The 23,114-nt window shown below is 47.0% G+C and overlaps 1 protein-coding gene across 1 annotated transcript in view; it reads right to left on the bottom strand.

The window, feature by feature from the left end:
• Positions 1-21,267, bottom strand: part of LOC139234962 (secreted frizzled-related protein 1-like) — a 203,364-nt gene extending 182,097 nt beyond the window's left edge. Inside the window, exon 1 of the mRNA XM_070865948.1 lies at positions 20,389-21,267. Coding sequence (XP_070722049.1) covers positions 20,389-20,917 — 529 coding nt within the window. The 5' untranslated portion in view covers positions 20,918-21,267. The remainder of the gene's footprint in view (positions 1-20,388) is intronic.
• Between the last annotated feature and the right edge of the window lie 1,847 nt (positions 21,268-23,114).

The following is a 23,114-nucleotide window of genomic DNA, read 5'->3' as shown; positions in this document are numbered from 1 at the left end:
CCCAGTCCTTTGCAACAGTCCAAATGGACATCAGGAGATGTCTGAATTTGTTCTGTAATGCTCTAAGCCCCCTGTGTGGAATTTACACTGTGGGGTGGATTTCATCTCCCCGCCGCCTGTGCAGTTGCTTAAAAGTCAAAAATTTCAACTTCAGTTTTGGCTATTGTATTTTCCCTGCTGGCTGTGGGGCTGCGGTGAGTCAGAGCTTTCTCCGATGTCCCATTGCCTTCTCTGTCACAACGTTGCTCAGGACCAGGTTATTTTCACCGCTCATCCAAAGAAGGGCTCGAGTAGCACTGATCTGCATACTTGAAGATAAATAAAGTAATGATGTAACAGCAGGACTTGTGCATCATCATTTCCTGAATTCAATAGGAAAGTTTATCAGAGTTCTGTTTCCAAGCCAAAAATTAAAAAAATAATTGTTGGAGTTGGAGGCATGATCAATGGTGGAAAAACTACACTGACATGGAGATTTAAGAAAGTACTTCCAAACAGCTTTTTACTATGTCAAGGAAGTGGCCCTAGAAATAGTGGATGCATTGGTGATCATTTTCCAACAGTCCATCGACTCTGGATCAGTTCCTATGGACTGGGGGGTAGCTAATGTAACACCACTTTTTAAAAAAGGAGGGAGAGAGAAAACGGGTAATTATAGACCGGTTAGCCTGACATCGGTAGTGGGGAAAATGTTGGAATTAATTATTAAAGATGAAATAGCAGCACATTTGGAAAGCAGTGACACGATCGGTCCAAGTCAGCATGGATTTATGAAAGGGAAATCATGCTTGACAAATCTTCTAGAATTTTTTGAGTATGTAACTAGTAGAGTGGACAAGGGAGAACCAGCAGATGTGGTGTATTTGGACTTTCAAAAGCTTTTGACAAGGTCCCACACAAGAGATTGTTGTGCAAAATTAAAGCACATGGTATTGGGGGTAATGTATTGACGTGGATAAATAGTTGGCAGACGGGAAGCAGACAGTTGGAATAAATGGGTCCTTTTCAGAATGGCAGAATAGTGGGGTGCCGCAGGGCTCAGTGCTGGCACCCCAGCTATTTACAATATACTTCAATGATTTTAAATGAAGGAATTGAGTGTGATATCTCCAAGTGTGCAGATGACACTAAGCTGGGTGGTGGTGTGAGCTGTGAGGAGGACGCTAAGAGGCTGCAGGGTGACTTGGACAGTTTTGGTGAGTGGGCAAATGCATGGCAGATGCAATATAATGTGGATAAATATGAGGTTATCCATTTTGGTGGCAAAAACATGAAGGCAGAATATTATCTGGATGGCGGCAGATTAGTAAAAGGGGAGGTGCAATGAGACCTGGGTGTCATGGTACATCAGTCATTGAAAGTTGGCATGCAGGTACAGCAGGCGGTAAAGAAGGCAAATGGCATGTTGGCCTTCATAGATAGGGGATTTGAGTATAGGAACAGGGAGGTCTTACTGCAGTTGTACAGGACCTTGGTGAGGCCTCACCTGGAATATTGTATTCAGTTTTGGTCTCCTAATCTGAGGAAGGATGTTCTTGCTATTGAGGGAGTGCAGCGAAGGTTCACCAGACTGATTCCCGGGATGGCAGGACTGACATTTGAGGAGAGACTGGATTGACTGGGCCTGTATTCACTGGAGTTTAGAAGAATGAGAGGGAATCTCATAGAAACATATAAAATTCTGACGGGACTGGACAGGTTAGATGCAGGAAGAATGTTCCCGATGTTGGGGAATTCCAGAACCAGGGAACACAGTCTAAGGATAAGGGGAAAGCCATTTAGGACCGAGATGAGGAGAAACTTCTTCACTCAGAGAGTTGTGAACCTGTGGAATTCCCTGCCGCAGAGAGTTGTTGATGCCAGTTCGTGAGATATATTCAAGAGGGAGTTAGATATGGCCCTTATGGCTAAAGGGATTAGTGGGTATGGAGAGAAAGCAGGAAAGGGGTACTGAGGGTGAATGATTAGCCATGATCTTATTGAACGGTGGTGCAGCCTTCAAGAGCCGAATGGTCTACTCCTGCACCTATTTTCTATGTTTCTATGTTTCTATGTTTCTATATCAAGATACATTTTTCAAGGAAACATCATGGGCCACCCCGACCTCTGCAAGAACACCACCGCAGGTCGGGGCTATAAACAGAGCTGGAGCACGCCACCGCAGCTTGTAGCGCGAGCCTCTCTAAGTGTGCGACAGCTCCGAGGTGGGCAACTGGGTGACATCATCAGGATCCAGGTCGCCGTTTGGAGCGTGGGCAGGAGCATCAGCGGGACCCTGGTAAAACAGAAGGTCGTAGCGGACTTACGACGAGTGATCAGGGCGGAGGAGTGATGAGGGATCGTGGCTGAGTTGCTGCAAATGTTTGTGGCAGAGGAGCATCGAGAGATTGTGGCAGAGGTGCGGCGAATGTTTGTGGCGGAGGAGCGGCGAGAGATCGTGGCGGAGGTGCGGCGAATGAGAGTACGGGGCCCAGAAGAGCCCAGGGCCCAGGGGCAGCATGGTCCAGCTCACACTGCGATGTGTGTGCTCACTCGGTCCATGCAGCAGAGCAGGTCTCCAGTTGTCCTGGTTAACCTAGGCCACTGGATAAAAGCCTAACTCTGTCAAGCCCGTGTGGTGGTTGATGTGCAACGGTCACCACACGTTAAAAAAATCCACGCACAGACATCTTCCACCCCCTCAGTTAGAGTTCAGGACTGGAACGTCGGGTCCTTCATTGAAACATCTGTGAACTCTTGTGGAAGCAAGTCATCCTCATACGAGGGACCGCCTATGATGATGATGGCTGGCTGGATATGGTCTTCACTGTGGGAAAGCAGAATGCCTGGCTTTGATGGAGCAAGCTTAACACAGCCAGAATAAACAGCAGAGCTGCTGGTAACTTCTTACAACTAGCTTGACTGGCGCCTGAAAAGAAAAGGGTGGGTCTACCTTACAGCTCTGCCATTGACAAAAAGAAAGACTTGCATTTATAGAGCGCCTTATATGACCACCGGACGTCCCAAAGCGCTTCATAGCCAATGAGGTATTTTTGAAGTGTAGTCACTGTTGTAATATGGGAAATGTGGCAGCCAATTTGTGCACAGCAAGTTCCCACAAACAGCAATGTGATAATGACCAGATAATCTGTTTTTGTGATGTTGATTGAGGAATAAATGTTGATCCAGGACACCGGGGATAACTCCCCTGCTCTTCTTCAAAATAGTGCCATGGGATCTTTTACGTCCACCTGAGAGAGCAGACGGGGCCTCGGTTTAACATCTCATCTGAAAGACAGCACCTCCAACAGTGCGGCACTCCCTCAGCACTGCACTGGAGGGTCAGCCTAGTTTAGTGTGCTCAAATTTCTGGAGTGGGACTTGAACCCACAACCTTCTGACTCAGGGGTGCTGCAATACTGTAAGATAAACCCTCCTCACCCTCCCAGACAGGCCACAAGGGTGGCTGATGTGGGAACGATCTCAGTGTGCTGGAGGGACACTGTTGTATGGTCTGGGTCCAGTTATGTTTGGGTTGAAATCTCACGTCAGCATTAGTAACAATCTGTGTATGGATTTCAACTGTTCATGTAACAAGGGCCAGATCTGCCTTTGTTTAAATAGCAGGCAAAGGCATTTTATTCATAACAGAGGTGAAGATTTCTGCTCATTTGTCGGGAGGACATACTATAAGAATTGGAGTAGGCGTTTTAGCTATTCTGCCTGCTACATTTTTTGTTTCTACTCCAATTGCACACCCTTTCTCCATCTGCTTTAATTCCTTTACTTCCCATTAAGGACCTACATATCATCCCGTTAAACACCTCAATTGATTCAGCTTACAAGGTCTAATGGAGCAGTGTATTCCACTTTCGCAAAATCATTTCTTCTGGATGTGCTTTTACCTGCCTTTGTTCAAAGTCGAAGGCACTGTCTCAGTGTTTCTGCATTCCCTCCCAGAGCTAAGAGTTATTCCCTGCCAACTCTCTGCATTGCCTGCATTATATTGAACAACTTGATCAAATCAGCCCTCTATGCTCCAAGGACTTGAACCAAATTGTCGATTCGTCCACCGCAGCTCAGACGCTTCGTCCTAAGACCATCTTTGTGAATCGTCACTAGACTGTCTTCGTAAAATGGGCTGTTCAGAGCTGAACACAGCGATCCCAGTCAATAACAGCAGTACTACTTATTTTGCTTTTGCATTTCATACTTTCATACTCCTGTAAGCAAACTTTGAGTGACTAGTGTACTTGGACCCCTAAATCCCACTGATTATCTATTTCCGTCTCCCCCCCCTCCCCCCACTTCCTTATTTAGATGGTACTGTCATCTGCCATCACTCTCACCTCTGCAACACAAGGTCAGGAGTTCAAGCCTCATTGAAGGGTTTGAGCTCATAATCTCGGCTGACACTTCATTGCAGTAATGAAGGAGTGCTGCACTGTCAAAAGTGCCATTCATCAGATAAGACGTTAAACAGAGATCCCGTCTGCCTGTCCGTGTGGCTGTAAACTATGCCATGGCACTTTTTAAACAAGAGCGGAGGAGTTCTTCCAGAATCGTGGCCAACACTACCAAACCAGACCAAGGGGCCACTTGTCTTATTGCCGTTTGTGAAATGGAAAGAAAGACTTCATTGGCTGTAAAGCACATTGGGACAACCTGAGGTTGTGAAAGGCACTATAGAAATACGTTATCCTGTAGCATGGGTCTCATGCAGCTGGTGGCAGTAAGAACAGGCGGCCAGAGGACCAGTTTGTTTTCATACAGGGCCTTCCCGACTGCTGACAGGGCAGAAAGGGTGCTCCTCCGGCCAGAACATCACTTGTGCATTTTGGCCACACTTGCCTTGGCTAGTCTGTGCCGACACTAACCGACAAGTCCCACAGAGTGAAGTCTGGCTTTATAAGGTGGTGGGCTGCACCATCGGCTGGCAAATGCAGGGGTGGGAGTGGGGCTGGTGGAGGCCAGTAAAACCCGGCCTAAAAAGCAGTTGATGATAAATAAGACAAAAGCAGAAAATGCTGGAAATCTCAGCGGGTCGGGCAGCATCTGTGGAGAGAAACAGTTAACGTCTCGGGGCTGTGACCCTTCGTCAGAATTGGCGAATGTTCGAAATGAACAGGTTCTTAAGGAGCATTGAGAGAGGGAGGGGAAGAAAGAACAAAAGGGAAGGTCTGTGATAGGGTGGAAGACAGGAGAGATTAGAGAGACTAAACGGATGATGGGCCGACTTGAGATGGTAATGGCAGAAGTTAAAAAAAGATAAGTCTAGATAGGGTGGACAAAAGGGATGATGGACTGACCCTATCGAGACTCATTTTTTCTTCCACCCTATCACAGACCTCTTATGTTCTTTCCTCCCCTCCCCCTTCAGAATCTGTTAATTTTGAACATTCAGCAGTTCTGATAAAGAGTCACAGACCCGAAACGTTAACTCTGTCGCTCTCCACAGATGCTGCCTGACCCGATGATAATAAGCATTGTCTGTGTGCATAATGAAAGCAGCTCCACATTCCCTTAGTGCTTGGGTAGTTGTTTACGTAGTCCCCTGAAAACTTGCACTGTGTTACACAGCCATGCAGCACACTCCTTAGCAGCTCCTCAGGTGAGGAGGCAGTGTTAATGGCAAAGTGTGGGTTTCCTACAGTACAACCGTGACTGCACAGCAGGTGCATGGGAACACCCACCACCTCCACGTTCCCCTCCGAGTCACACACCACCCTGACTTGAAGCGATATCGGCCGGTTCCTTCATCGTCGCTGGGTCAAAATCCTGGAACTACCTCCCTAACAGCACTGTGGGAGCACCTTCACCACACGGACTGCAGCGGTTCAAGAAGGCGGCTCACCACCACCTTCTCCAGGGCGATTAGGGACGGACAGTAAACATTGGCCTTACCAGCGATGCCCACATCCCGTGAATGAATTAAAAAAGGACACGACTGCTGCCCACGAGCAGGACGCGGACTGCTGGTTTGTCACGGGAGCAGGTTCTTTAAAAAAAAAACTTTTAAATGCCGGGAGGAAGCGAGCCAGGGGAGAGTGGGCTGTGAGGAAAAACGCCAGTCATAAAGGCTCTGTGGGAAAAAGAAGCTCCCGGTTCTAGATTAATGCGCAGTATGCTTCTGCTCAGCTTCCGATCATTGGCAGGGGTCACTCGATTAAAAAAAACAGTTCCAAAGCACGTGATTGACTGTAAAGTGTTTTGGGGCGTCCTGTGATTGCACAAGGCACTTTAGAAATGAAAGACTTTCAAGGAGTTCAAATGCCATTTCATACATAAGGTAGGAAGCAAGAATATTGAATCTAAAAACTATGAACTATTATCCATCTTTAATCCAATTGAGGCATTCAAATGTTGTCATAAACCACAACAGTGTAGTTTGAGTGGTTTATAATCAGTATCTGAAACTAGAGCTCAGACGACTGGCTTGACACCCTCTCCCTGGTATCTGCTACGTTACATACTCACTCACATTTCAGATTGTGGGTGTGTTTCTGTGCCAGCAGTGGATTATAGTACAGTGCGTGGAGGCCCCGACCTGCGTGAGAACACCAGCGGCAGGCCGGGCCGTAAAAGGAGCGGCGAGTGGCGGCCATGGGCAGCGTGGAGGCCCCGGGAGGCCACTTCAGGGAGCGCCGCGAGCTGGTGCAGGAGGGCGACGGCAGCGAAGAGTGACGTCATCAAGGTCCAGGTCGGTGATTGGAGCGTGGGCAGGTACAGCAGGAGCGGCGCGAGACTGTGGAGGGATGTGATCGGGGCCCAGGAGAGGCGCGAGTTCGGGGCTCAGAAGAGGCGAGGGCCCAGGGGCAGCACGGGCCCAGCCCACACTGCGATATGTGTGCACACTAGGTCCGTGCAGCAGAGCTGGTCTCCAGTCGTCTTGGTTAACCCTTGCCACTGGACCAAGACCTAGCTCTGTCAAGCCCGTGTGGCAGCTGGTGTGCAACAGCCACCACACGTTAAAAAAATCCACCCACAGGCATCTCCCACCCTTCAGGATGTAGTTCAGGATCTGGAATATTAGGTCCTTCATTGAAGCACATGTAAACTCATCCTTGTTTGGCGTGGAAGCAAGTCATCCTCGTTTCGAGGGACTGCCTATGATGATGATGATGATGATGATAGTACAGATCCCAATTGTCTATATCACTAATGCTGGGTGACATTCACACTGAAGAATTAACAGTTGCGATATAATTCCTATAAATTTCTAAAAAAATCTGTGAAGGAAAGTTCTGTGTCTATTATTTGTGCCTGATTTAAGTTTTGATTTAATTCTTTTTAATTCTCCTTAAAAATAAAAACCTTGGAATCTTTTTTGCACTTGTGATACCAGACAATGTTGGTTATCGCTCCACCATTGGCGGCCGTGTCTTCAATTGCCAAGGCCCTAAGCTCTTGAATTCTCTCCCTAAACCTCTCCCCTTCTCTGCCATTCTCTCCTCCTTTAAGATGTTCCTTAAAACCTACCTCATCTGCCCTAATATCTCCTTATGTGACTCGGTGTCAAATTCTGTTTTTTAGCGAGGGAACGGTGACTTTGTGGTTATGTTACTGGACTAGCGATCCAGAGGCCCGGACTAATGATCCAGAGACGTGAGTTTAAGTCCCACCACGACAGCTGGGGAATTTAAATTCAGTTCATCAACTAAATGTGACATAAAAAGCTAGTATCAGTGATGGTGATCATGAAATTTCTGGATTGTTGTAAAAACCCATCTGGTTCACTAATGTCCTTCAGGGAAGGAAATCTGCCGCCCTTACCCGGTCTGGCCTATACGTGACTCCAGATCCACAGCAACGTGGTTGACTCTTAAATGCCCTGCGAAATGGCCTAGGAAGCCACTCAGTTATAACAAACCGCTACGAAAAATACCTCCTGGAATGCAGCGACTGTTTAAGAAGGCAGCTCACTACCACCTTGTGGAGGGTAATTAGGAATGGGCAATAAATGCTGGGCAGCGATGCCCACATCCCATGAACGAATAGAAAAAAAGGCTCAGTGAAGTGCCTTGGGATGTTGTAACAGCTCAAGGCACTATATAAATATAATTGTTGTTGTTGTTTAAATAGCAACTACATTTCGCATCTACTCACGTACATATTCTTCTCATTACAGCAATCCATCCCTACACCACATCTCGTTAGATGTCATCACAAGAGTCTGCTGCACATATCACAAGATACAAATGATTTTACCAATGGATTACGTAGGTGCATACTATGCCGGCAAGAGGGCAAGATCTCATGTGTTTTCTGACGCACACCTCCCCATTGCATTTTGCTCTCCCAATACCCAGCACCATCTGCGACACATGTAAGTGAGGAAGGCCGGCGTTTAGGCAGAGGAGTGTTTTTTTCGGGGTGAAATCTTTTCAGGTCTGAATGACTCCCCTGGGCGATCCTGCTTGCTGAGCTCATGGCATCAGGAACCTTATAGGAAGCACTGTGTTGTTCTGATACTGAGCTGCATCGGTACAAAAGGCAAGCAACAGTTTTGGGAATGTTTGCTGCTGCATTTGGGGAGCTGCAGCCATCCAAAGGGGTGTCCTGCTTGCACCCCTTTCTTATATCATAGAATCAGACAGCGTAGAAGGAGGCCATTCGGCCCATCGTGTCTATGCCGGCTCTTTGCACCAACGATCCAATTAGTCTCACTCCCCTGTTCTTTCCCCATAGTCCCGCAACTCTTTCCCCTTCAAGTATTTACCCAATCCCTTTTGAAAGTTACTGTTGAATCTGCTTCCACCGCCCTTTCATGTAGGGCATTCCAGATCTTAACAAAGCACTGATGGAAAAATAATTCTCATATCAGAGAGTTTCCAGGTGGGTTTACATTAGGGGAGCACTATTAGAGGAGTGTCAGCCTTGGCTCAATGGTCGCACGGTCGTCGCTGACTCAGGATGTTGTGGGTTCGAATCCCACTTCAAAGAAGAGCAGGGCAGTTTTACTCGGTCTCCTGGGCAATATTTATCCCTCAGACAACATAAGTAAAGTAGATGATCTAGTCATTATCTTACTGCTGCTTGTGGGAGCTTGCTGTGTGCAAATTGGTTTCCTACATTTCAGTGATTACACTTCAAAAGCACTTAATTGGCTGCAAAGTGCTTTGAGACATCTTGAGGTTTGAAAGGTGCTATATAAATGCAATTTTAAAAATTGTTATTGTTTGCAGATATTGGATATTAACAAGGTGGGTTGTGTTACTGGGGGGAGGGTGGGGGGGAGTTGAGTTTCAGACGGGATTTCCCTGCATGTTGTGGTCCACAGCATACTTTGCCCCTTGACCGGTTCCCCACCCGTAAGCCAGCCGGATTGACAGGCTTGTCTTCCAGTCGGGCAGCGAGCTCTCCAGAGGAGGCTACAGGAGCAGGTAGGTCAGATCCCCAACCCAGAGGAGCGGTCCGATCCCAGGGTGGGGGCAATTCACAATCCCGTGAGCTTCCGATCCCCTACCCTGTGGGTCTTTGTATGGAAGGGTGTCTGATATGGGGAGGAGAGTGGGCTTGGGGGGGAGCAGGGAGCAATCCTGCTCCTCCTGGCCCATAAGCAGCGTTGTAAAGGCACTTACCTTCTCCCCAAAGCCGTCCTCTCCTCCCTTCAGCTGACGGGTTTCCCAAGGCCTGGGAAACCTGGCCAGCTACAGTCAAATCTGCAGAGAACGTTAAATCAGAGGCTTCCAACCTCATTAAAATACTTAAATTGCCAACCCGCCTCCTGGGAGCGGGTTGACTGCCCGCCCATGTCCCGCCTCCGTTAAACCCGGAAGTGGGCGTGTCGGAGGCGGGGTTTCTGATTTTTAAAATATTAACACCTGACCTAACCCCAACCCACCCATGTTAGGGTGTTAAAAAACAGCCGGTATTTTGCTGCCTTAGTGCAACTTGCAGTGTTGTGACACCAGTGAAGATGCACTTTATTCCTGAGTTCCATGAGCTGTTGTTGGATTAGCCGCCTCCAGCGGTGTGTCATTAAGTGCGTGGTGTTGATTTCCAGCATCAGCAGGTGCCAAAGCTTTCTAACTGGGCCTCCAACAAGCCTGAGGGAATTTGATAAATATAAATTGGCAAGAGTGATGCTCAGCCATGATTATAGCATCGCTCTCCAGGGACCAACCTGTAAGGTTAAAAGATTAGCAGAGAGGACAGTGGTGGCTTCATGGAGAGTGAGAGGAGCCTTGGGAACAGGATGTGTGTAAAAATACGACATTGTCCGTTTGCCACTCAAAAGCTCGTCAGTATTTGAGCACAACCAACGTTCAGAGCAATACTCTTCCAGGGGATAATGTTGTTTAGAGCAGCAGTAGGTACTCTCTGGTGAATTGAATTATTTTGCAGTGCATTTAAAATCTAATACTGCACTGTCCAAAGTAATTTGGAAAGATTGTGCTGGAGCAGACGGCAAAGAGCTGTCCCAGTTTGTGCTGCATGGCTCGAAGACTGATGTTTCAGCACAGGCTGTTCGAGAGACTCCACCACAGACTGATGATGCCACCTAAGGTTCAGTTGCTTCTGTGGATGACTTCTTAAAATAATACTGGTGTGTTACAACAACTTGCGTTTTCAACGGGCCTTTAATGTAGTCAACCCCGCAGCAAGGACTTTTCTTCCCTTCCTCCAACTCAGGTGGGTTTCTCGCCCCCTCTGTTCCCCACCCTCCAATTTCTCACTGTTTCTCTCTGCCTCTCTCTCCCCATTGTCAGCTGTGGCTCAGTGGGCAGCACCCTCTCGCCTCTGCGTCAGGAGGTTGTGGGTTCAAGTCCCATTCCAGGGACTTGAGCACAAATCTCCCAGTGCAGTGCTGAGGGAGCGCCGCACTGTCGGAGGTGCCGTCTTTTGGATGAGATGTTAAACCAAGATCCCGTCTGCTCTCTCAGGTGGACGTAAAAGATCCCATGGCACTATTTCAAAGAAGAGCAGGGGAGTTATCCCCGGTGTCCCGGCCAATATTTATCCCTCAATCAACATAACAAAAACAGTTTATCTGGTCATTATCACAGTGCTGTTTGTGGGAGCTTGCTGTGCGCAAATTGGCTGCCGCATTTCCCACATTACAACAGTGACTACACTCCAAAATTACTTTATTGGCTGTAAGGGGGTTTGAGATGACTGGTGGTCGTGAAAGGTGCTATATAAATGCAAGTCTTTCTTTCTTTCAACCATCTGCCACGTACATAAGAAATAGAAATAGGAGCAGGAGTCGGCCATTTGGCCCCTTGAGCCTGCTCTGCCATTCAATAAGATCATGGCTGATCTGATCCTGGCCTCAACTCCACTTCCCTGCCCGCTCTCCATAACCCTTGACACACTTGTTTCTTCCTCCTTTGCTCTATGGGAGGGGAGCAGGTCCGTGGGATTTGTTTAGGATTGTTTTAGCGAAGAGCCAAACAGCCACAGTGACCTCCTTCTGTGCCGTAACCCTCTATGGTTCTGTGGTTCTAGATGTTCCACCTAAATAAATGGACACTGTCTGCCTACTTTACAATCGGAGGGCTTATCTCACTCTCCCTTGCACCTCTGAGCTCAACTTGGTAACCGAGCAACATCAGGAACAGGAGGAGGTCATTCAGCCCCTCGGGCCGTCTTCGCTGTTCAGTGAGAACATGACTGATCTGCATCTTAAATCCATTTTTCTGCCTTTGCTCCATATCTCTTGATACCCTTACCCAACAAAACTCGATCGATCTCAGTCGTGAAAGCTCCAATTGTCCGCCAGCCTCCACAGCCTTTTGTGGGAAGAGAGTTCCAGATTTCTACAAGCCTTTGTGTGAAAAAGTACTTCCTGATTTGGCTCCTGAATGGTCTGGCTCTAATATCTGGTATCTTATTCATCTCTTCTCATGCCCCCTCACAATTACGCTCTCTTTTCCCACCCGCTCAAACTGGCAGGAAAGGTTATTATAAAAATATAATGGGACCAACATTTCACATTTTCTAATCAGCACTTCTTTCTTAGTTCTATTCTGTAGCTCCATTTACTCACAGCTTCCACATTTCTACAGCTGTTTTTGTTCCAAACCGCACAGTGTCATTGAGAAATGAGACTGTTTTATATACCTCAAGGCAGGTCACTTGACGAACAGAGCATCCACTCACTGCACTGTGATTAAAACCAGAGCCGTAATACTTCTGTGGCACTGCTGTAAGACTCTGCTTTCTCCATAAAAATTGAACATTATGATCCTTCCCCCACCACCCATTTTATAGGCCATTTAGAAATTAGAAAAAGGCAAATGCAGCAAATGTTGCTCTCTCAGCAGTCAAAACTAAGAAATATTGGACGGAAAATGCATGTTCGTGTGCATGTGCCTATGTATCTATGTATGTGTATGTTTGCCCTGTGTGTGTCTATATGTGAGTGTCTATGTACAAATCTACACAGGGTTACATGGGATATACGGCCCAGAAAGAGACCAGTCAGCCCAACCAGTCCATGCCGGCGTTTATGCTCCACTCGAGCCTCCTCCCGTCTTTCCTCATCTAAATCTATCAGCACAACCCTCTATTCCCTTCTCCCTCATATTCTTGTCCAGCCTCCCCTTAAATGCATCGATACTATTCACCTCAACCCCTCCCTGTGGCAGCGAGTTCCACATTCTCACCACTCTCTGGGTAAAGAAGTTTCTCCTGAATTCCCTATTGGATTTCTTGGTGACTATCTTATATTGATGGCCTCTAGTTATGCTCTTCCCCACAAGTGGAAACATTCTCTCAGTATCCACTCGATCAAAACCTTTCATTTATTAGGTCACCCCTCAGCCTTCTTTTTTCAAGAGACAAGAGACCCAGCCTGTTCATCCTTTCCTGATTTGTATGCCCTCGTATTTCTGATATCTATGTTCATTGTACATGTGAGTGTGTGTATTTTTGAGCTTTTTTTTTGTATCAATGTTCACACTCATTTTTTTCTTGATCCACACGGCCCCTTTAACAGGTGTCGTGGCCGCGCCAAAATTCCGCGCTTGCGTGTATTTTCCCTTTAAACACCGTGCGCCAGCTGCGCGGGACCTCCAGAGCGCTGTGTGGCTGCACAGCTTAACGGGAACATTACTGTGCATATGTGAGTGTGTATGATATCCGCAAGATCCTGCAAATCTACTGAGAGGACAGACGCACCAACGTTAGCGTCCTCGACCAGGCCAACATCCCCAGCATCGAAGCACTGACCACGCTCGGCCAGCTCCGCTGGGCGGGGCCACATCGTCCGCATGCCCGACACGAGACTCCCGAAGCAAGCGCTCTACTCGAAACTCCTACACGGCAAGCGAGCCCCAGGTGGGCAGAGGAAACGTTTCAAGGACGCCCTCAAAGCCCCCTTGCTAAAGTGCAAGATCCCCACCAGCACCTGGGAGTCCCTGGCTCAAGACAGCCCAAAATAGAGGAAGAGCATCCGGGAGGGCGCTGAGCACCTCGAGTCTTGTCGCCGAGAACAAGCAGAAACTAAGCGCAGGCTGTGGAAGGAGCGTGCGGCATCCGGACTCCCCACCCACCCTTTCCTTCAACCACTGTCTGTCCCACCGGTGACAGAGACTGTAATTCCCGTATTGGACTGTTCAGCCACCTGAGAACTCACTTTTAGAGTGGAAGCAAGTCTTCCTCGATTCCGAGGAACTGCCTCTGATGACGATGATGACATATCTGTGCATATTGTATACGTTTGTGTATCTGTATGTGTGCTTGAATATGTGTGTATGTGTATATGTCTGTGTATATTGTACATGTGAGTGTGTATGTGTCTGAATGTACGCGGACCCGTATTTGTGTGAACGCATAACTTATGCTGCGCTGGTCAGGTAAAGAGTCTCACAAAACAACTTAATGAGGTTGATAAGCAGAAAAGTGCAATTCATTCTTCTCATCCCAATTAGCAAATTGCATTCACCATTTGAAAAAAAAAAATCCTCTTAACGTTTAACATTTCAAAAATACTAAAGTACAGAAACTGTGACCCAGAATTTAGTGACGCCCCCTGGTGGCATTTTGTAACAAAGGTTTCTGTTCGTGGCTTTGCATGGGAACTGAGCAAGTCTGCAACTGCCCCAGGAAGGTGACAGTGCCACTTGATTATATTTTCAGGCATAATTAATGTCCATTAAGAAACCACTGCGGCCGGGTTTGTTGCCCACGTGAGATTGGCGCTCGCACCATCAATTCCTGACACATGTCGTGGCACAGGCAGGTGAACCAGCTGGATTGGCTCAACAACAATAAGAACAACTTGTATTTATATAGCACCATTAACGTAGTAAAACGTCTCAAGGCACTTAGAAACATAGAAACATAGAAAATAGGTGCAGGAGTAGGCCATTCGGCCCTTTGAGCCTGCACCGCCATTCAATGAGTGCATGGCTGAACATGCAACTTCAGTATCCCATTCCTGCTTTCTCGCCATACCCCTTAATCCCCCGAGTAGTAAGGATTACATCTAACTCCTTTTTGAATATATTTAGTGAATTGGCCTCAACAACTTCCTGTGGTAGAGAATTCCACAGGTTCACCACTCTCTGGGTGAAGAAGTTTCTCCTCATCTCGGTCCTAAATGACTTACCCCTTATCCTTAGACTGTGACCCCTGGAGGGTTATAAGACAAAGCAAATACATTTGACACTGAGTCACATAAGAAAAAATTACGGCAGGTGACCAAAAGCTTGGTCAAAGAGGTAGGTTTTAAGGAGCATCTTAAAGGAGGAAAGGGAGATAGAGAGGCAGAGAGGTTGAGGGAGGGAATACCAGAGCTCAGGGCCTAGGCAGCTGAAGGCAGGGCCACCGATGGTTGAGCAGTTATGATCAGGGATGCTCAAGAGGGCAGAGTTTGAGGAGCGCAGACATCTCGGGGGGGTTGTGAGGCTGATGGAGATTACAGAGATAGGGAGGCTCAGGTCCGCTGTCAAATAGAACAAGCAAAAACAAGGTCCGCAGCATTTGTCATTCCCAATAAATCACAGCCAGAGAGTGATGGGGGTCTGGAACCCACTGCCTGAAAGTGGGGTAGAGGTAGAAACCCTCACCGCATTTAGAAAATACTTGGATAGGCACTTGAAATACCGTAACCTACAGGGCTACGGACCAAGACCTGGAAAGTGGGGTTATGCTAGGTAACTCTTTTTCGGCCGGCACAGACACAATCGGCCAAATGGCCTCCTTCTGTGCTGTAAAAGGCTATGATTATATGATTCTAGGTGAGGAGCTCACATGACCAACATGGAGCTCATAGCATGAGCATGGAACTCACAGAACATGGAGCTCACAGCCCTGGCATGGAGCTCACAGCCCTGCCATGGAGCTTACAGGACTAGCATGGACTCACAGCTCTGGCATGGAGCTCACAGGACTAGCATGGAAGCTCACAGCCCTGGCATGGAGCTCACAGGACTAGCATGGAGCTCACAGGACTAGCATGGAGCTCACAGCCCTGGCATGGAGCTCACAGGACTAGCATGGAGCTCACAGCCCTGACATGAAGCTCACAGCCCTGGCATGGAGCTCACTTGCATAAAACCAACTTTTCTGCTGCACCAACTGGAAAGCTCAGTGGTTCAGTTGTTCACTGCCCTGTGTGAAACTGTGCCCCACAGATCAGGAAAGTTCAAGATCTGCTCCCGGGTCCATGTTGACTTAGCCGATCTTAACTGGGATGGAGCTACAATTGGTCTGGGCTATGGAGGGATAAAAAAAATGTCAAACATGCTCCCCATTTCTAATTGCAATTCAATGGCCACTCCTTGAAAGTGTGTGTTTGGGCATGTGGATAGCAAGCAAATACATGACTGGACTGAGCTTCCCCCTACCATCAAATAGCCTGCTGACACTCGGGGCAAAATTGCCCTGTGGCCCGATTGTGGCAGTAACCAGCTAGGGCCGGGACTTTCAGCGCCTGGCTCAGAAGATCTGCCCCCGACGCTGAATTGGGCTTACCGTCCCTCAAAGGGGGTGGAGAGCAATATCGCGGTTTCGGGGGTGCTACGGGAGCGATGAGCCAAGCGCTACGCAGATGCTCTGTGTAGCACTGACAAGCCACAACACCTCTACCCTTCGCTTAAAGGGGAGGGCCTCTACGCCCTCTGCAAGGCCTCTATTGGCCGCTCGGCTTCCAGGGCAGCGTGGCCTGCAGCCTGGCACCCGAAACGGAATGCCAGGCTGCACGATGGTGACTGGGGCCATGCTAGGGCCGCCATCCTGGAACCGACCCGAGAGTCGGCAATCTAGAAAAGATGGTGGCCCGGGGCGCTTGCGCCCTCCTCTTTAACTAGCTCCCTGAGAGCGGCTGTCGGCTAGCTTCACGGCCCCCTGGACGGTAAGGGTTCGGCGCAGGGCGGTGAGAGGTTGCCGCGCTCAGTGATGACATCATCGCTGGTTGCTCGGCGGCTGGGGTTGGTAACCACGGGGTGCGGCGCTGCTTCGGCAGCTCCTCGGCAAACTCCCGGGCAACTTCCCGGGAGCCGGTAGCCCTGGGCGAAAAGTCTCCTCTGCCTCAATAGCAACCCCCGAGGCACTAAGAGGCCTCTACAAAAGGAGCAATTTTGCCCTCTCGCTGTCTTACCTTGTAGCCACAGGGGTGAGGTAAATCAGAGTGCCCAGTGGCCATGGAACTGTAACCCAACACGATTCTACACCATTGCAAATTTAAAAAATGAACAAATGTGTACATTCTGCAGAAGTTTCTTCCTCTGATGTATAGTCTGCACCACTGACATGCACACCTGACATACACACCATTAAGTATTTACTTTCAAGCCATAGGCCTGGAGTTTCCGCTCGGTTGCTCGTAGTTTGGCCGAAATCGGTGTAACCGGTGCTAAAGATTGCGGAATTTTAAGCGCAAATGCGTTCAGTGTAGCTTGAGTTTCCGGGATCTTTTGCGCTAGTTTAAAAAACTTCGCACTGGAATCTGTCCCTTGCCACACAACTGGTCATGTCCCCAGGGTGAATCAATCACCATTGGGACTTTCTGCTAATTGGGCTCATTTGCAGGCCTTCGAGGAGGCTCCAAAAATTAAGCTGGATCTTTTGAGCCAAGGACGCTAATAGGTACCTTTTAAAAGATTTTGAATGTAATTTTTTTTTTAATTTACTAAGAAACTGACTACTGCACTATAATGTAACTAGTAAATAGTCTTGTATATTTTTTTGAAATTTTTTTTTGTAATTTAAAATCGGGTTACTCACGGGTGGTAGATTGACACTGTGGTTAAAAATGCTTATTTTTTGTGATAGGCATAGTTTCAGCTGTATTAATCAAACTTGTTACCACTCTTAAATGTATCCAGGAATATTTTTGAACACAAAATTGAAAAAAAAAAATGAGGTTTTGAAACGCTGCCCGATTGCGCTGGTTCATGGCGGATGTTGCGTTCGCCGATATGCAAGCAAGTTTGAGCAGAAACTCCGGCGATAAAACACTTTTCAATACGGGTGCGATTCTGGCCGCAATTTGCGCCTGTTTCACCGATTGCGATCAAATCAGAAACTCTACCCGACTTCATCGTGTGTACAGACGTTTGTTCTGTAAAGCAAGCAAGCAATAAAGGCATGTTTAATTTGCAGCTATCACCTCCCATTCACACACCCAAATACTAATCTGTTAATAATTATTCAACAGTGTTCCAAAATCTGGCCAAGATAAACATCATGCTTCAAGACCGTTAAGCAGTTCAGGCTGTCACTTTGTTATAAATATAAACAACATTCTTCCGACTGCATGACTTTTTGTACCATTGCATACTTCATCATCACACTCTGTTTATGTTCCATGTCACGATGAGGAGACATCTCTTCCAGAGACATACAACCTTTTAGTTAAATATAAATGTTGCATTTAGACCGAACCGAGTTCATGTGATGAAGCCTAGTGTTTCTGATTGTTTTAAGACTGGCTTCGCTGCAGCCCATGTGTTAGAACCCACACCACTTGAACAATTCAGTCTTCAGACTGGTAACATTCAAGTATAACGAGACCGATGAAGAGACCTTTGTTACACCAATGGATCGACTACAGCGAGCCACTGACCCATACAGCAACAACTTACATTTATACAGCGCCTTTAATGTTCAAAGGAGCATTATCAAACAATATTTGACACATAAGGAGAAATTAGGGCAGACGACCTAAAAGCTTGGTCAAAGAAATAGGTTTTAAGGAGCACCTTAAAGGAGGAGTGAGAGTTAGAGAGGAGGAGAGGTTTAGGGAGGTATTCCGGAGTTTAGGCAGTTGAAGGCAGGGCCACCAATGGTGGTATAGTCTATATACTCATTATCAAAGCTCACGTGTAAACAATGGACATTTGGCTAGATACAGGAAGGTGATTGCCATCCAGGGACCTGTACCCTTGGAAGAAGCCAATGTCTTCAGGAGAGGGAAAGGGGAGAAAATTGGTGGAAGATTCAACAGCATTTATTTAGAAGCCAAATAAAACAACCATTAATTTGGGTGTTTGTTGAGGGCCCAATGAATTATTCTGAATTCTTTGCTGTATTAGTCAACTATTCAATGAGGCCATTACAACAATTACAACAGGATTCCACACACCCGTATTTGCTGAGTGTATTGCAAAAAGGGGAACAAAGTAATGGTTTAAATGTTTCCCTTGCCCAGCAGGGGGACAGTTTTGAAGGTCAACACTGTACCATTGTCATTCACATTGTGAATGAAGTTCCATTAAATAGTCAGTGTTATAATGGCCAATTTTCTCTTTTTTACCAATTTTCCCCTTTCCTGACCAGGCGGTACAGACTGCCACTGAGCTATGATTTCACAGGTGCCGTTAGCCTTCTGGTACCTCACTCAAATGCACCAGGCAATGTGTACAGGCTGTTCAACCATGTTGGGGGGGTGGGCAGGCATAGTCCTTACCTGATGACTGAACATATGCCTTTTCCTGCGGTCCGGAGCAGGAGCCTTGGCTCTTTCTCTCCCTCCCCACTGATGCGCCCCAACTATCGCTCCGACCGAAACCTGCTTGCTCAGCACAGACTGGAAAAAAATCACACCTTTGGACTTTGCTGTCTGAGCGAGTTCATAAATTATGCTCGGTCTGATTCCTTTTAGAATTGTTTAATGGGCGCCTTGTTTCCAAGGAAACAGCTGCAACCCACATCCCAATAAAAAGGTTCAGCAATGGTACGGGTTATACGGCAGCGTGAATATAATCCTGCGTCAATGTTGCAGAGAGTAACTGACAGTTGACTTCCACCTTTGCAGCCAGTGACAGCACCAAGGTAAAAGTAACTCCCAGATAAATATTTAAACCACGCACACATCACAAAATATAAAACTTGGGGTGATCCTACAGCATTAAAGCAATCAAAGGCTTCAGGTGACGGTAATAAATTGCTCAAGATCGTTATATGAACTCTTTAAGATTACTACCTTGAAATCACTTCCAGATATCTGTTATCTTCTTATTTAAACACTTTTGATACCCGTTTACTAGGGTTAGGGAGGATCAATTTCACAAAACAAGTGCCCCTTAAAACTTTAAGTGCAAAAGAAAAAGTTCATGGTTGGTTTCTGCTCCAGAGTTGAAAGAAGTTGTTCTTGGAAACAGAGAAACACAGCAAGAGCACTTTGAGACAACTGTAGGGTTAAGTTTACCCTTCAGAACTGTGAAGCTGGAAAAACCTTGCGGGACTAATGCTTAACAATCTGTCCTTGCTGTAACTTGTTGCCACCCCATCAAAAACGATGGTTTCAGCGTTTCAAATTCACTCGTGTCAAGAGACAAAATGTGTCCTCTCTCACCAGCAGATTGTCCGAAGAAAAGTGTTCACACGAGAAGGAACAAATGAATGGACACTCGGAAAAGTAAAGGCAAAATAAAACTTCCCTCCAAACATCACGAGAAAACAATTAATTATTCGAGGGTGGATCTGGTATCATTGCAACCCCCAATTCCATTCTTCCTCCCCCTCACAAAAAAAAGCAGAAAAATGATGTTTTTTCTTGTCAAACTGTGCTCCAGACTAAGTTTTCACCGCACCTCTTTTGCTGCCACTCATTGTCACCACATTTAGCACGCTTTCGAAGAACCTGATTTCAAGAAAGGAAAAATGGCTGCGTGCTTGGGCCAGGTGGTGAGCTGACCTCAGATAACTTAGCGCTCCTGTGGTATATTTCTCTGCACCCTATTTTCAGCAGCATTTAACTTGTTTATTTGAAACACAGCGCAAAGAAGAACTCAGTCCAAGCGTGTTCAGCTTTTGTACACAAACATTATCAATGCGACAAGGAAGCCCAAGAAGACATCTTAGGCGTCATTTCCGCATTTCGGTCAGTAAATTTACCCCTACCCCGTAATCCCCTTTCTAAGTTTAGGCAAGTAATTCAGTCACTGACGAGTTTCTAAAATTCATTTTTCTTTCCGATTACAAACTTTAGACGCCCGCGATAAGACCCAATATTACCTTGCGAGTTGGTCGACAGAGTGGCGTTTGGGTTTGGGAAGACGATGCACAAGTCATTGTCGAGCGGAAACTTGTCACACCTTAGCATGTCCGGCCACGGGAAGCCAAAGAACTCCATGACAGGCGTGCAGGCATCTCGGACCGCCATGCAAAGCGAGCGGCACGGGTAGATAGGTCTGTCCAGGCAGATGGGTGCGTAGAGCGAGCACAGGAACAGCTGGGTGTTGGGGTGACAGTTCTTGTTCAGCAGCGGCACCCAGCTGCTGGCCTGCTGCTGGACCTCCTCCATGGTCTCGTGGTCCAGCAGGTTGGGCAAGCTCATCTTGTGATACCCTACGTTGTTGCAGAGTCTCAGGGCAAAAGGAATATCCACGCAGTGCGGTGGCTTGATGTAGAAGCGGCTATCTGCCTGCCAACTGGATTCCTCCTCTTCCATTGCTGCACAGCAGGCAAAGAGTCCCATGCTCAGTGTGAGAAACACAGTGTAAAAGTTCCAGCAAGTCTTGCTTGAAATACCTCTCTCTCCCATTTTCCTTCTGAGTCTTTGTTGTTGGAGAGTCCTGTACTTAGGTGTCAAGGTTACTTTTCTCTGCTTTGCACCAGTGCTGGACTTTAATCTTCAATCTGTGAGAAACAGCCTTAACAGAAAGCAGCAGTGATTGTTTGGTTTTGGCTTTAGAAACAGGAAAGCCTCGAAGATATCAGTACCTGTCTCTGTTTTTTCATTATCCAGGCTAGCCAGTCTCTCTCTCTCTCTCTCTTTTATAATTCACCTTTCAGTCTTCTGTGCACATAATGTGTATAAGGAGTGCTGATTTATGAAGCTTGCTTCACTGATGTCAGCATCCAGCTTCTAACCACAGCTTGGAATGTGCAGCTTTCTGTCTTCATCACAGCCTATGAGCCTCGCAGACCAACCAATCAGCCTGTGGCCGTCCCCTATTACACTCCTCTGGAAGTGTCAATTACAGCCTTTATTTACCAATCAGCTTTTTGTAGGTTAAGTGACAGGCAGACCCCCCCACCCCGCGCCACACTGCATCGCAACCCCCACCCCCCCCACCAACCCGGCTCCAAGCTTTCATTTCTGCCTTCACAAAATAGTAAGATAATATTGGCAATTGCGGTAAAATATTTAAATGAAAAATGGGATGTTTTTTTTCCCGTGTGTCTTTGCAAATCTTTTGAGGCCCGGTAAGTTGCAAGACACGTTTTCATAAATGATTCAGATATGTGTCGCATCGTTTCAGTGAGTTTGGTTCAACTTGTCTAAAGCCCTTCCATGTGTTTTCCCGCTGACCTTCTTGTCAGCTTTAGGTCAATTTCATAAATTCAACAAAGGAAAGACAGCCCACCCCAGCACTCTCGGGTCTAATTTGAGCTCCTTTCACACAGTAATTGTTTTGCCCACCCCTCTCGGAGAGAGAGGAGGACGCAGTCTGTAATCGTACTGCTGGTGAAACATCAGCAAAACTTTTAAAAGTAGACACACACACACACTCACGCGCACACACATACACACACACATTACTATTTAGGCTGATTTATTCCAGGAAGGCATTTTTTTTTTAAACCCGTTCCTTTGTTTCAGCTTCCCCAACTTGCTTGGCAGAAGTTGCATTTAAAGGCTTGTCAGTTGTCTGACCAAACCCCTTGGGACAAAGCTGCTGACTTGCCTCTGGATTTCGCTAATAAAATTCTGTTAATAGAGCGTTTCAAGTGAGAAATGCCTGTGTTCTGTGTTGTGAGTGAAACACCATTTACCTCGCCCAGATCTTAATTGGTTGCCAGAGTAGTCACATTCAGGGCCCTTTTCTTCAAATCAAATCGCTGCCAGGATTCTGATGAATGTCAACGTTCTTCATCTTTGTGCTTTACTCCCTTTTCTGTGCGTGCGTCAACGCTTTAGGCTTTAGTGGCAAGAGAATGATTTACTTTGGGGGAACTGGATGAGTTCCCGAATCTCGGAGTGCAGGGAATTTCAGTTTGCATCACATAAGAACATAAGAAATAGGAGCAGGAGTCAGCCATTCGGCCCCTCGAGCCTGCTCTGCCATTCAATAAGATCATGGTTGATCTTCCACCACAACTCCACTTTCCTGCACTATCCCCATATCCCTTGGTTCCTTTAGTCTCCACAAATCTATCAATCTCTGTCTTGGATATACTCAACGACTGAGCCTGCTGGGGCAGAGAATTCCAAAGATTCACAACCCTTTGAGTGAAGAAATTTCTCCTCATCTAAGTCCTAAGTGGCCGACCCCTTATTCTGGGATTTTGGCACTCTAGTTCTAGACCTCCCCGAGCCAGGGGAAATATCCTCCCAGCAACAGTCATTAAAACAGCATAACTTCAGCGGTCATACCATTGCAACTGTGCACGTGTTAACTCAGGTTAACAGGCTCACCACACAAAATGGCCTGGTCTCCACCCAATCAGGATTCACTGATCAACAGCCATTATATTTACAATTACATAAAAATCCAGCTCCCTCACTGGTTCAGTAGTGTAAATACTAAGTCGTAGCCCTAAGTTAAATAGTTTGGAAAGTTGGTGATCTTGCTGGTCTTTCGATCAATCTCAACTGAGGCAGTAGGGGGCAGCACATTTGGGCCACATCAACCCATGGCTCGGAGGAGGAACATCATTCCTGGCTGGGTACTGGTGACCTGCACTGGGCAGATGCTAGGCATTGGGCTTCACTGTGCGGTTTGTCCATTGTTGAA

The sequence above is a fragment of the Pristiophorus japonicus genome, chromosome 22 (genome assembly GCF_044704955.1).
Source record: "Pristiophorus japonicus isolate sPriJap1 chromosome 22, sPriJap1.hap1, whole genome shotgun sequence".
NCBI classification, from domain to species: Eukaryota; Metazoa; Chordata; class Chondrichthyes; family Pristiophoridae; genus Pristiophorus; species Pristiophorus japonicus.
This window is presented reverse-complemented; position numbering and strand designations above follow the sequence as displayed.